The following is a 14,332-nucleotide window of genomic DNA, read 5'->3' as shown; positions in this document are numbered from 1 at the left end:
AGGGAAAGAAGTGGTGGAAAATGAATAAAACTAGAAAACAAATTAAATTCAGGGACTCCAGGAAGAGATTACATGAGAAAAGGAGGGGGGCGCAGGGACTGGGCTTTGTTGAGCAAGACAGTTGAGATGAGGGAGGTGAGGAAAATGGCACTGTAAGCAGGGAAGTGAAAGGATGAGGACACGGCAGAAGGAGCTAAGCTGAGTGGGAACAAGAAGGTTTGTGACTAGTCCTGGAGCAGTCCCCTGCAAAGCCTCACTCTCCCTGTCATTGGTTTCACAAGTACTTGCCAACAAAGCATGTGTCAACCATGCTCCAAAAGCTTGCCCACATAAAAGGGGGCAACCCACTAGTGCTATCAAGTACTCTACTACTGCACCCTGCAGAGTTCCTTCCAGCATGAATGCTGTGCGCCCCTGGAGGCTGGGGGGGCCCACGGCGAGCTCCCATAGGTGGCAGCAGTTTTGTCAGTGGCAATAAGCAGGGAGCTCCCACAGGCAGCCACAGCGCTGCTGGTGGTGGGGTGGGGGTGCTGGCAAGCACCGACCAGCTGTCAGTGACCACCTGCAGATGCAGCCAGCAGTCGGCGGCGATTGTGGACTGCCTGCAGACGTCACCAGCAGTGTTAGTGGTGAGGGGGGTGGCAAGCGGTGATCGCACGCAGGTGCCACCAGCAGTGTCAGCAGTGCCTTTTCCCAGGGGGTACACCATCACGCTCAGGGGGTGCAAGTGCACCCCCTACACATTGCCAGTGCTTTCCAGTAACTCTGTAGATCTATGATGATGCCACACTGCAGCATGTCTGTTTTTTCAGTCTATTTTTTGAAAATCTAGAAAGTTCCAAAAAGCAAGACATGGCAAGCACATTAAAGGCTGCAAAACCAAGCAAGGAAAAAATGGAAAATGCCACCAGTGCAACCCAAATTCAGTTCCCTTGTGCATATGTACAAAGATGTGGCTATAATTACAGGGCAACTGCTTCTTCCAGTGCAGAGCATGGACTTGATGTAGGGATGAATGAGGACAGTACAGTCACAGGAAGCTGTAGACCCCCAGTCTCATTTCTCACAGAAGTTGGAAAATGGAATGAGGCAGCGCAATACAAGAGAAAGCATGGTGTTCTGGTTAAGACAAATGAATGATCTCCTGAATAACTGGACTGGATCCCTGTCTCTACCACAGTGGCTATGCTGTGCTGGACAACTCACTAAAACCAAACTTTCATGGACAACCACTGATCGCTTGCTCCTCATTCTGTGGTGCCCGACTTGATGCCCTATGGTCTGATCTGCAGAAGTGTTGAGCACTCAGAACTATAACTAAAGGCAAAGGGGTATTGTGCTGTGAACAGACAAAATGCTACAGAATACTGTACATTCGGGGGGTGGGTACAGGAACAAGTCCTAGACGTCTCAGATTAGATATTCAGAATTAATTCATTACTTTGACCTTAATCTCTGCGCCTTGCATTCACCTTCTCAAAATTGGTCCTACACCCTGTCATCTCATAGGGGTGGTATGTAAATATACCTAGATACTATAATATACTTAGATACTACAGTAAAAACAGTGACAGGAAAACCCATGAGAAAAATAAGAAATTCTGTTGGGTTGGGATAGTTTACAGCAAATAATAGATGGGACTGCACATGGAGCTGTCAGGAAAGAAGCAAAACATTCAACTAGTGCTCATGAATTGAGAGCTGTTCATTGTATGTACTGCAAGAGATGAGACACTGACAGAAAAAACTTTAAGTGATGATATAATTAAAGATTATCATCATGTGGTCATGTGAGGGGCCAAATTAAAGTTCAGTAGGCATTCTTAATGGTGACATTTCCTAACCACAGAGTGTTTGGCTATGCAATCTTATCAGTGTTCTTCCAGGGGGCAGGGAGATCAGGGGTGCTTGTATTACTTTACAGGATTTGCTATAGATAGTGACTGAAACATCGTTCTCTCCTGCCACCTGTTATAGCCCATCCCTTCTGAATCGCTCCGCATGAGTCTTGTTCTCTTACTGTTATTGACACTTTAACTGACAATTTTAAAGCAACTCTGCATAGCTCAGAATGAATCAACCAAGTTTTTGTTACGCACTGGGCATCCTGCTGAATTTCTCTGAATTGAAGGGGCACAAAAATCATTGGTACTTCCTGGTACGATAGTCAAAGACGGGCTTGCCAAAAGCTCAATTTTTTTTTTTCAAATAAGGGTTCCTCTTTTCATACATAGAAAAAGGAGCTAGACGGGAAAGCACAAAGAAGTGAGATCATTAAGAAGTTGCAAAACACACCTACTATGAAATTCAGTCACAGAAGGTAAAATCCAAAATGCAAAGAAGGTGGAAAAGGATCCTCTCCTGGGATAGCTCAAGCCCTGCCACCAACAGCTTTAATGACAGGTTTCTACAGAGATAAAGCTGTTATATATAAGTGGCTTTAAACCCTGAAAGTTCATGGTCTTTGCCAAAATTTTCCAATATAAACAAAGGGCAGCAAGAGCCTCTTGCAAATTCTTCCCCACATATTGAATCCCCTAGGAAGGAACTGGCCCTCCCTTCACTGGAGTCTCATCCGTTTCTCTGGGGGCCCTTTGGTGCCAGCACTCTGCTGGGTATTCTTTGCAGTCTCTTTCTCCTCTGTCTTTATGGCTTCAGGGGCTGGTTCTGGCTCCTTCTTGATCTGATCCACTGAAGAAATAAAAAAAAGAAACCACAAATACATTATTTTCAGTCCTTTCAAAATATTTTCAGGTTGTTTAAAGGGGGAAATTGATAGAACAGAAGTCAGGCAGTACTCGTGCAGTTAATATGCTGGATGCAAGACTGCCTTGGTACAGAGACTGTGGGGGCAGGAGACATGCGATTTGTACCTCTCCTATTCCAAGGTTACTAGAGACTAGCTCAGGGGTGGGCAATTATTTTGGCTGACGGGCCAAGTTTGGTGAGCTGTCAAGGGCTGCACACACAAAATCTTTCAGAAGATATCATTTAAACAAATATTATAGATAAAAAAACGCATCATCTACTAAAAAGCAAACATCTACCATATTTAAATTTTATTTCAAAAATAGTTTTTGTCCTGATTCATGTTATTTTGAGGAGTGTATATAGAGAGGTTGGATAATAGATCAGAGGGCATACCACCAGCCTGTCTCACCCACCCTATGTGGGGGATAGGGGGAGGGCGCCTCAGCCTTCAACCTCCAGGCTGCTGATATCTGACATTCAAGAAAGAACCTCAGGATGAAGCTCACTTCCTGGCCAGATGTACCTTGAATCTGTGACAGCTCTGGGACTGGTAGATATAGAATTGTTTGCATTATTCTTATCCACTATCATTATGTATCAGTAAAATTTGTCTATTATCTAATGGAGAGGTCATGGTCAGTCTGAGAGTTTGGGTTTGCCCAGAACAAAGTATCTGGGTCATAAACCTAGTGCCAACACCGGAAGCCAACCAACGGTGGGGAGAGGGAATGGGGGCAGGGGGTGCTTGCAGAGCTTGCGCAAGCAGCACAGTGCAGTGCAGGTGCTGACCGTCCGTCCCTACCCCCCCATCCGGCCCACAACTGCCCCCTGTGGCACTTCTCAAGGGGCTGAGCCCCACCCGGGACAGCCTGCACCATGCACCTGCCAACAGCCACCCCACACTTGCCAGATAGCACTACTCTGGCCCCAACCAGCACACACAGCTTCCCAGTGGGTTGCTGCAACAGTTATCTGGGTGCTTGGCAGCACGTAACACAGGGAGGGGGTAAAGCTGCAACCAGGGGACTCCTGCCTCAGCATGTGGGGCTCCAGCTACCAGCAGCCTTTCACTCACTCTGCCTGCCTAGCACAATAAGCAGCCATGCCTGGCTGGGCATGTAGCGCACAGCACACATCACCACGGCTGCCATTGCTTCTTTGCCCTACCTACTTCCTAGAGCGGCAGGGGCAGGAGGAGGAGCTGCTAGAAGCAGAGGGAGCCAAGCAGTACCCAGGCAGCTGCAGCCACACAGAGAGTAGCACTGCTGGCAAGCTGTGCCTGCTGGCCGGGGGTGGGTGGGAGCGCATCACGGGCTGCCCCACACAGGAGCAGGCAGGGCTCAGCCCCACGTGAAGCACCTCAGTGACAGCCACCCACCTGAGGGCCCGATACAATCAGTTGGTGGGCCAAATCCAGTCTGTGGGCCACATTTTGCCCACCCCTGGACTAGCTCTACTCCTCAGTCCTGTCTTCAAATCTACAAAGGCAGTCCTTGAGGTTTCCCTAGCTTGCTAGGACAAATTTGTCAAGATGCAAAACAGCTTTGGCCATACCCACTCCCTCCAAAGAATACCCCAGATCAAAGGTGTCTTAGCACTACAGCTCTTAGAGAGAGGAGTCTTCTGCAAGCTCATGGCTATGGCAGGATGTATTATGGCCCTTTAGTAGCACCTGCAAAAAGGTAAAATTTTCATCCTTTTCCTTGAAAGTCAGGCAATAGCAAAATTCCTGACAATTTTGGTGGCAGCAAGACTGAGCTCTTTAATTAATCAAGACTTAGAACTGAACCTGAATCTGTATTTGCTCTCATTTTTTAAAAACTTGGCATAATGCAAAATTTCTTACTTGGGACAGGCTTTTCTCCAGGTTTTTGCTGTAAGAAAAGAAAAAAAGAATCATAAACCAGACCTTTATCATTATTATTCTTTGCTATGGCTGACTAAAATTTTAGCTTCTGTTGAATATTATCACTATGAAGATACAAGCCAGGGAATGCCAATGAGGAATGGGGGATATCAAACTAATTAACTGGAAAAAAGTGACAAACCATTTCTTCAAAAAGTACTGACTGTGGTCTAAAAGATGCATACAATTAATAGCATGTACACACAAAGAATTTGTAATTAGTGCTGGTTTTCCTTGGCTGTAAAATAGGCGTCATACAGCCTATAAATCCCAGGATAGACGCATTTTGCAACAAATAGAAGAGTAAACTGGAAAGGAGTTAGGTCCATTTAACTTGTTCTTGCCTTTTAGCCGAAACGGTAAGCCTGCAACTGGGGCCCCGCAGAGCTGCTTGCGTTAGGAGTCGGGCATATGCCTGGAAAAATCTTACTTGTCTGATGTCTGCTACATGGAAATGCCATGGTTTTTTGCAATTTTTCTCAGGAAACATTTCTAATGATGTTTGCATTTTGACGCAGATTAGAATCTGATTGGTTATTGTGCTTGTCTTAGTGTTCCAAAATGTTTTCCAATCATTAGTTAAAAATTAGAAGTAGGAGTGACTGTGTGTGAAGACAAAATAGCAGCAAAATATGTGAAAACAACAGATCATCTGTGGACTTTTAAAATATGTATTTTATAAATAAGAAATGTACTATGTACATTTCCTCTCTCATTTGTGCTCCACTGCTGGTTATAACTTTAGAATCATTTGGGAACACTGTTTGGTATTTGCTGCTACAATGTCAACAGGGGAAGTACAGAGGCACAAAAGACTGATCCTCAATGAAAGGACTGCCCAAGTCAGCAGATCAACAGGCAAAACAGAACTCTGCCTCATGACTGACTGGAGCTTGCAGTTTACCTTAGACAAATTATTAGATCTTTCCACCCCTTAGCTGAGTCTACATTGCAATCTGATTGCAAGTGCAACACACTCAGACACACCTGAACTAATTACAGTTCTGGCACCAACAGTAGCAAAGCTCTGGTGGCACAGCTCAGTGTGGACTAGCCACACAAGAAGATATGTGAGGTCCTGGACAGATGCGTACAGCCCATGCTGAATTGCATGTTGCTGCAGCTCTACTGATAGCAGTACCCAAGCTGCACCTAAATGTCTCCATATGACATTTCATTCCATAAGATCCATTCAGACTTATTTATAGGAATGACTTAACCAGCAAATTAAATGCAGCTTCTTCTAACATAGTATGTGCCAATGCTCAGAGTAGGAAAGGAAAGAAAGAAGTTTTCTCATAACTTTCTCAAAGAAAGATTCATAGATGCTAGGGTTGGAAGGGACCTCAAAAGATCATCGAGTCCAACCCCCTGCCCAGGCAGGAAAGAGAGCTGGGGTGAAACCCCAGCCAGATGCCTATCCAGCCTTCTCTTAAAGACCCCCAAGGTAGGGGAGAGCACTACCTCTCTTGGAAGCCCATTCCAAGGTTGGCCACCCTTACCGTGAAGAAGTTTTTCCTGATGCCTAGCCTAAATCTGCTCTCTGTCAGTTTGTGACCATTGCTCCTTGTTACCCCAAGAGGTACCCTGATGAACAGAGCATCTCCGGTTCCATGCTGCGCCTCCCTAATGAATTTGTAGGTGGCCACAAGATCACCTCTCAGCCTTCTCTTGCAGAGGCTGAAAAGGTACAGGCCCCTCAGTCTCTCCTCATAGGGCTTAGCCTGTAAACCCTTAGCCATACGAGTGGCCCTCCTCTGGACCCTCTCAAGGTTAAAGAAGTTTAAGATTTCTCATAACTATATGGAGAAATCTATTGACACTGGATTTCTTTCAGAATATAAGGTCAATAAGCTGTGCTTTGCAAAAAGTGCCCAGGACCCACTTTAGATTTAAAATTTTATTTTAATGTTAGCATTTGTGTGTTCTGTGTCCAGCTGTACACAGACCACCTGCATTGCAGAGGTTCTACTTGCAAAGGGCAAATACTTTTAAACCTAGAAAATAAAACTGCATTTGTTTTTGCAGCATCAGTCATCATGGAAGAAGTTGGGTGAGTACATTTTTAAATAGTGTCATAGCATGAGCTAGTCATTTAAAGAGGTTTGGGTTCAACTGCTACAATTAGCCCATCACCCCAAGAAGGAAAGGAGGCAGAAGGTTACATGATTGGAGCACACTGATATATAGAAGAAACAGGCCAAGTCAACTGGGTTTAAGGCAAGACCCAAAGAAGCAAAGAACTGTGCAAGCTGCTGAACACAAAAATATCCCTTAACCTCCAGGAAGGAGGTTTGGGGTAAAAAACTATTATATGAGACCAGTGTCTACTGGGGGAAAGTTCCTTTGTGCTAACCAGAGGTAAGTGTCTGTCTAGAGCTGTAGTTTTCAACCTTTTTCATTTGTGGACCCCTGGAAAATTATGGACAGAGCCACAGACTCCTTTGGAAATTTTGAATGGAGGCACAGACCCACTTGAACTGTAAGTGTGGTGTATTCACATAAGTTTGATTGATCAAAGTCATCTTTTGCAATCCCCCTAGACATGGTCCACCGACTCCCCTGGGGATCTGGGTACCATAAGTTGAAAACCACTGGTCTAGAGCTGTCTGCAGCAAGCGACAGAGCCAGAACTCTTCGGTGTAATTTACTGCTGAGCCTATGAAGGGTATGCAAACTAATGAGCTTGTAGAAGGCTGGGAATTTCTAATTGAACTGCTGTTTCATATTATCAGTCCGTAAAGTAAGAAATCAAACTGAAGGCACTGCTTTTACCAGTTTTCTTTGGCTAAAGAAGTGGTAAAACAGAGGCAGCAGCAAGGTTGGATAGCTGATAGGGTACACCCCCCCCCCCATCAGCCTTCCAAGGTAGTCACTTTTCCTAAAAATTTGGCAATGCTACAATATATTTTTGGGTATCTCCTGCACTAGGTGGGGAGAATCTACCTTAATAGCACCCATTTTTAGAACAGGAAATTTGAAAAATAAATGCTAGTTTTACAAAGCTGTGAAGTCCCACCAGCTATCCACCTCAGCTGCTTGGATGTGTACAAACATTTCAGCTGAAGCAACACTGAGGGCACAAGTTACTATTACAGTACCTGAACAAATCTGGGTGGAAACTTTTGTCTCAGGTCAAGAAGCAAAGCATCCACCCTCTGCCTCTGGAAAATAGAACTTGGTTCTTCTTTCTTCTTGGCCTTTGGCTTGGCTTTATCTGCAAGTCACATACAACAGATAAAATGCAACATCACATCAAAGGGTATAAAGTCTATTCTCCATGTTCATGTAGCTGAACAACCTTCAGTACAGGTGACACAAAAGCACAGGCAGCCTCCAGGTGTGGCATGCGGGAGATCAAGGAGGGAGCAGGGAGCTCAGTGGCAAATAGGACAGGAAGTAGGAAGCAGATTGGGCAGGGAGCACAGGGAAGAAAGCAGAAAACAGAGCAACAGGACATGCTGGAGGATGAGAGTGCAATTCAGAAGGATCCTGACAGATTAGAAAACAGGGCTGGAGCTATCAGGATGATGTCCAATGCTGACAAATGCAAGGTGCTATACTTGGAAAAATAATCAGAAATACAAAATGGGTGACACCTGTCTGGGTGGCAGCACTGTGGAGAAGAATCTCAGTCTTGGTAGATCACAGACTCAATATGAGTCTGCAGTGTGTTGCAGCTGCCCAAAAGGCAAATGTGGTTTTGGGATACATCAACAGAAACATTAGGTGCAAGACACAGGAGGTGACAGTGCTTCTCTACTCTGCACTGGCCTCATCTAGAGTATTGTGTGCAGTTTGGGGCTGCACATTTTAAAAAGGACATGGAGAAGTTAGAGAGGGTTCAGAGGGGAGGCAACAAAAATGATAAAGGGCTTGAAAGGCAAGTATTACAAAGAGAGGTTGAACAAAATAGGCATTTTCAGCTTCTGGAAAAGGTGCTTAAGAAGAGACATGATAGCAGTCTCAAATACTTGAAGTGCTGCTATAAAGAGAGTAAACATCTTTTCTTTCTTGCTGCACAGAGCAGGATGCAGACCAATGGCCTGAAGTTGCAGCAAAGTAGATTTTGATTGGATAGCAGGAAAAAACTTTTCCTGTTAGAACAGTAAGGCAGTGGAATAGACTGCCTAAGGAAGCTGTGCTCTCCATCACTAGAGGGGTTCAAGAAGAGGTTGGACAGCCACTAGTTGGGAATAAACTAGCTGTAGCCATGCCCATGTTCTACTATGACTATTTCCCATGCTTCTAGGCTTTGCTGGTTGCCACATGGAGCTGGAAGGGAAATTTCATCCCCCCACACCACCCTACTGCTACATTTTAGGGGTTTTTTAAGCCTTTCTCAGACGCACTGGGTGCTGGCTCCAGCCAAGGCTGGGGATTGTTACTGGGGTGTGCCAATGTTCCTGCTGAGACTGAAAACCGGAGGTTCCTGGCTAGAGGGTCTTGCCCAGGGGTAGGCAAAATGCGGCCCACAGGCTGCATGCGGCCCGGCAATCCACTCTATCTGGGCCCCTACATAATTTAGAAAATTAATACTGATCTGCCCCTGGTTGCCTGTCATGCGGCCCTCGATGACTTGCCAAAACTCAGAAAGCGGCCCTTCACCCGAAATAATTGCCTGACCCTGGTCTTGCCCCTCCGCTCAGGAGTCAGACTGACTGCCACATTTGGGATCAGGAAGGAATTTTACCCTTTGGTTAGACTGGGGTTTTTGCCTTCCTCTGTAGCAGGGGGCATGTCCCTTTACCTAGGATCTCTTGAGCATATATTAACAAACTTTACAGCAACGCAATGTTGCCCACCCCACGGTGGCCCTTTTGCTTTACTTGTGGCAGGTTAAGGTGTAATGTCTTGTGTTGTGCCAGGATTGACTGTAGTTTTGCTAAGAGGTTAGACAGAGGACTTGTATAAGGATGATTTGGACAGGGATGATCCTGCCTCAGGCAGGGGGTTGGACTACATGACCTCTGGAGTTCCCTTCCAGCCCCACTTCTCTATGATTCTATGATGAGGCAGTAGAAGGGGATCAAAGTGGCACACAGGGAGGTAACATTGCTAATCTGTGGCACAAATGATGTACTGCAACAAAACTAGATGTGTCCATGACTCACTTTCCCTGTGAAGCTTATTTCACAAAAGGGAAAATGAATCACAAAGTTAACCTACCATAAAAAGAAGATGAGTCAGTCTACTGCTGGAAGGGACAATCCACTATAGTCTTTTATTTGTGGTAGGTTAATTTTGTGTTTCATTTTCCCTTTTGGTAGACTAGTATGGCATTTGTCCAAATTAAAGTCCAATCACACAAAATCAATCACATCCTTGAGCCCTCCCCTAAGCTCAAGTCATTTTCCCTGTTGCTACAGAACTAGATATTCCCTTGACCACAGCTTTCACCCCTGCTGATGAAGGGCAGAGAAGTGGAACTTCCTGCAACTTCCAAGAAGTCCCAGCCTGGGGCATCTGAACAAGAACAGGCGCCAACACCAGACCTCCAACCTGTGTTGTTACTGTTTTGCCTCACACCTTTTCTTTAGGATTTATACCCCTCCCCATGTTCCTTTCTCTTCTCCAAGCCTAAACTAATGGGAATATACCAGGAGTTATGGAAGCATTTTTAGGTGTGCTTTACTTCAAAGTCCAAAAAAAGGGAGAGCTGCTTCATGACTGAAAGGCTGGGCTTCATACCTCGTTCTTCCTGATCTTTGAAATGCCACCAGTAGCCTTTGGAAGGGTGATATCGGCAGTAAGACATGGCTTCTTCAAAAGCAGACTGAATTCCATGCACTGCAGTGAGCTTTCAGAAGAAGTCCGCATAAGGAAATGTTCAGGGTTTAAACAAAATAGTATATAAATACAAGCAAACAGGAAACACTATTCCTAGATTCTATCACATATACAGTGCCTGGTGTTGAGAGCAGCATGTTAAATATATGTTGGTAAATAAACAAAGAACCATACCGTGGAATAATATTGTTCTGCTATTAAAATAGCTTTTCTATTTATCACGCAAAAAAATTCAAGTTTCTTATGGAATAGCATTACCAAAGTTATGAAAGAAACATGGAACAATTAGTTTGGCATCAAAACATCAGGTTTTGTTTATAATGGAAACTTTTACAAACACACATTCAAATTTTTTGGGTTTTTTTATACTGATCAAGGGAGTAGACAGACAAATAACCACATGCATGGGTTTGTCACAGGTAGATCCTGCCTGACAAACCTTATAGCTTTTTATGACCAGGTCACACACTGCCTTGATACATGAGCGGAGGCTGATGTCATCTACCTGGATTTTAGGAAGGCCTTCGACACAGTTTCGCATCCTATTCTCACAGGGAAGCTAACGGGCTGTGGAGTGGACGCCTACACAGTTAGGTGGGTGGCTAACTGGTTTAGGGACCGCACCCAGAGATTGGTGGTTGACGGGTCATTTTCAGCCTGGAAGGAGGTAGGCAGTGACGTCCTGCAGGGTTTGGTCCTTGGGCCAGTGTTAGTTAATATCTTCATCAGCGATTTGGAAAAGGGTGTGATGAGCACCCTCTCCAAGTTCGTGGATGATACCAAATTATGGGGCAAAGTGAATTCACCAGAGGGCAGGGAGCAGTTATAGGCTGACCTGGACAGGTTAGATCAATGGGCGGAACGTAACAGGATGCAATTCAACAAAGATAAATGTAAGGTACTCCACCTAGGAAGGAGGAATCCCCAGCACACCTACAGGTTGGGGGATGTCCTCCTCAGCAGCTCAGAGGCTGAGAGAGATCTTGGAGTCATAGTTGATTCCAAGATGAACATGAGCCAGCAGTGTAACAAGGCCATCAACAAAACCTTGTCGTGTATTAGCAGAAGCATGACCAACAGATCGAAGGAGGTGATGCTCCCCCTCTATGAGTCACTGGTCAGGCCGCAGTTGGAGTACTGCGTCCAGTTTTGGGTGTCGCATTTCAAGAGGGACACAGAAGATCTGGAGAGGGTTCAGAGGAGGGCCACTCACATGATTAGTGGTCTCCATGAAAGACCCTACAAGGAGAGGTTGAGAGATCTGGATCTCTTCAACCTATACAAAAGACGGCTGAGGGGCGACCTTGTAGCCGCCTATAAATTTATCAGGGGAGGACAGCAGGGAATTGGGGATGCGCTGCTTACCAGAGTGCCCCAGGGAGTTACTAGGAATAATGGGCGCAAACTAGTGGAGAGTAGATTTAGGTTAGACATTAGGAAGAAATTTTTTACAATAAAGGTGACCAGGTCTGGAATGGGCATCCAAGAGAGGTGGTCCTATCACCTAACTTGGAAGTCTTCAAGAGGGGCTTGACAATCTCCTGGCTGTGGTCGTCTGACCTTGGTCCTCTTTCCTGCCAGGGGCAGCAGGTCAGACACAATGATTCATTGGATCCCTTCCGACTCTATAATCTATGAATCTATGCTTTAAAGAGAAAGGAGACTTGCAACTTGTGAGCCTGGGTCCTCTGATTCACTGTACTTGTTTTGTCTGTCTGCTCCTATGCTGCAATAACCTAACTCTGTTTCATTTAGAGGTAAGCTGCACAGATTTAACTTATGCCTCCCAAGCAATGGGAGCAGACAGATGAAATGTTACTGGCAGATTCAGTTGAATCATGGCAAGCCCTCTCCTCCCCCTTTTAAGGTGGTGTAATTGTTATGTACATCTATCCCCTGGAGAAAATCTGTCTATCCAGTAGGACTGTTGCAACACTATACTATAGCATGAGGCAGGAGGCAAAAACAACCAGTCTAGCTGCAATATTTTAGCCAAGCAGAGTGCCAAAATACACCAAACAGCACCAAGTGCGATGCAAATTCTGTTTTAACATATTTCAGTTCAATTTTGTATTTATTGGCAAATCCTCAAAAAGAAAATCATATTTTTAACATAATTTTTTTAGTTTTAACCTGAGACACTCCCTCTGACTGTCCCGCTTTAACTTTTATTTCTCTCCTTCTGTCCCTAATAAGTTTTCTTGTCATAGCTATCATAAGCTATCAGAGCTTACTACACTCTTCTAGAAACATTCCATCTTCATCTAAACCCATCTTCAGGGTACTCAGCATGCAGTACTGTTAATCAGTTTTCTTAAAAACGGAACTAGTCATTCTTCAGATAGGGATCTAACTAAGTCACAGTGAGATAACAAGGTTTTTTGTGGTCCACTTGTGGTGCACACAGCCAAGTTCACAGGCATTCCACAGTGGCCCCGCCCCACACTGCTGATTGGTGGAGGGGCCCGGTGGCCCCACCCCTCATTGCTGATCAGCAGAGAGCACCTTCACTCGGTCTATGTCATTACCACTGTTTTGGTTTTTGGTTGATTTTGTGGGAAGTTGCAGCCAATGCCAGGTTACCCAGGGATCATGGATAATGCTGTTTTTTTCAGTTTCTGCAAAATCTGTGAAACCGTGATTTATGTAGATCCCTATTTATAGTGCATAGGCCCTTCTCCCAAAACAAACAAAAAAAAAAATCAGACCTTAAATCAGACCAAGGAAAGGCTTAAAGACAAACAGATGTGAACAACTTTATACCAATCACATGCATATAAAAAACACTCACCACTCTGGAGTTTATGACAGACCCCAAGTCAGGTGCCTGATAAATCACGCCCGCAATGATGTAGTAATCGGCTAGTGGGATAACTGTAAATAAGGAACACAGACACCGTGTCTAAGGCCAACAGACAAGCAGGCATACACAGGCTGGGATATTAAAGACATGTATCATACTGTTCCACAATATGAGATAAGGGACTCTCATTGGCTAGGTCCCAGTGACCAGCTGCAATGCCCTTGGGATTTCTGGTTTTGGTGAATGAACCAAATTAAAATACCGGTAAATGACCAAATTCAAATGTGTTCATGTAATGGGTTTGTGGAAACAAAAGAATATCCTGATACAGAAAGTGGACAATATGGTTCCACAGGGAAACCAATCAACAATGCCTGGAAATAAAGAGTCATCAGAGGAGGAAAAGAATACAAAAGAAGGGATTTTAGACATGCAAAAGAGCCCCTGAGGGAAACCCAAGGCCACCATGAACAAAGGGAGAACCACCAACCCGTCTTACCCACTCCTCTGGTGGGGGTTGGGCCTGTGCCCTTGACCTCCAGGCTGCTGACATCTAACGTTCAAAAGAAAACCACAGGGTAAAACTTGCATGATGGCCAAGACATGACTTCCCTTTGTGACCACCAGGGAGGATTTGATTTAAATCAAATCAATTTAAATTATGGTTTAAACCACTGGTCAGGAAGCTTCAATTTAATCAATGCTTTCTACAAAAAGTGCGTTCTTGCTGTTTGCTATAACCTTAATACATATTACTCACAACTCAGAGATTGATGTAGGTTTAATTTTTAGAAGGTACACCTTATACATTTTAAAGCAGTGATTTATTTTGATATTTATGCAGATTAATTTTGCAGCAACATCAGAAAGCTGAATTATGACATTTAAATTGTTTTTAGTATGTATTCTGAATATTTTTCTTCAACAACAAATGTATAATTATTTTAACAAAACAAGTATATGTATTTTTGAATTTTTAACTATTTTAGTTTTGTAGTAGCTAGGGTCAGGAGGGACCTGAACAGATCATTTAGCCTGACCCCCTGCCACAGGCAGGGATGAATGGTGGGGTCACAAGACCC

The 14,332-nt window shown here is 44.5% G+C and overlaps 1 protein-coding gene across 2 annotated transcripts in view; it reads right to left on the bottom strand.

Moving 5' to 3' along the window:
• Positions 1 to 6: 6 nt before the first annotated feature.
• MED6 (mediator complex subunit 6) overlaps positions 7 to 14,332 on the bottom strand; it is a 25,449-nt gene continuing 11,123 nt past the window's right edge. For both annotated transcript variants that reach the window (XM_006025172.2, XM_025205975.1), the window contains exons 4-8: positions 13,239 to 13,321; positions 10,349 to 10,457; positions 7,759 to 7,874; positions 4,598 to 4,625; positions 7 to 2,691 (exon numbers count right to left, since the gene is read on the bottom strand). In XM_006025172.2, the coding sequence (XP_006025234.1) occupies positions 2,561 to 2,691; positions 4,598 to 4,625; positions 7,759 to 7,874; positions 10,349 to 10,457; positions 13,239 to 13,321 (467 nt within the window). In that variant the 3' untranslated portion in view covers positions 7 to 2,560. The remainder of the gene's footprint in view (positions 2,692 to 4,597; positions 4,626 to 7,758; positions 7,875 to 10,348; positions 10,458 to 13,238; positions 13,322 to 14,332) is intronic.

This window comes from Alligator sinensis, unplaced genomic scaffold (genome assembly GCF_000455745.1).
Source record: "Alligator sinensis unplaced genomic scaffold, ASM45574v1 scaffold768_3, whole genome shotgun sequence".
Classification (NCBI taxonomy): domain Eukaryota; kingdom Metazoa; phylum Chordata; order Crocodylia; family Alligatoridae; genus Alligator; species Alligator sinensis.
Note: the sequence above shows the minus strand (reverse complement) of the source record. Positions and strands in the feature narration are given on the sequence as shown.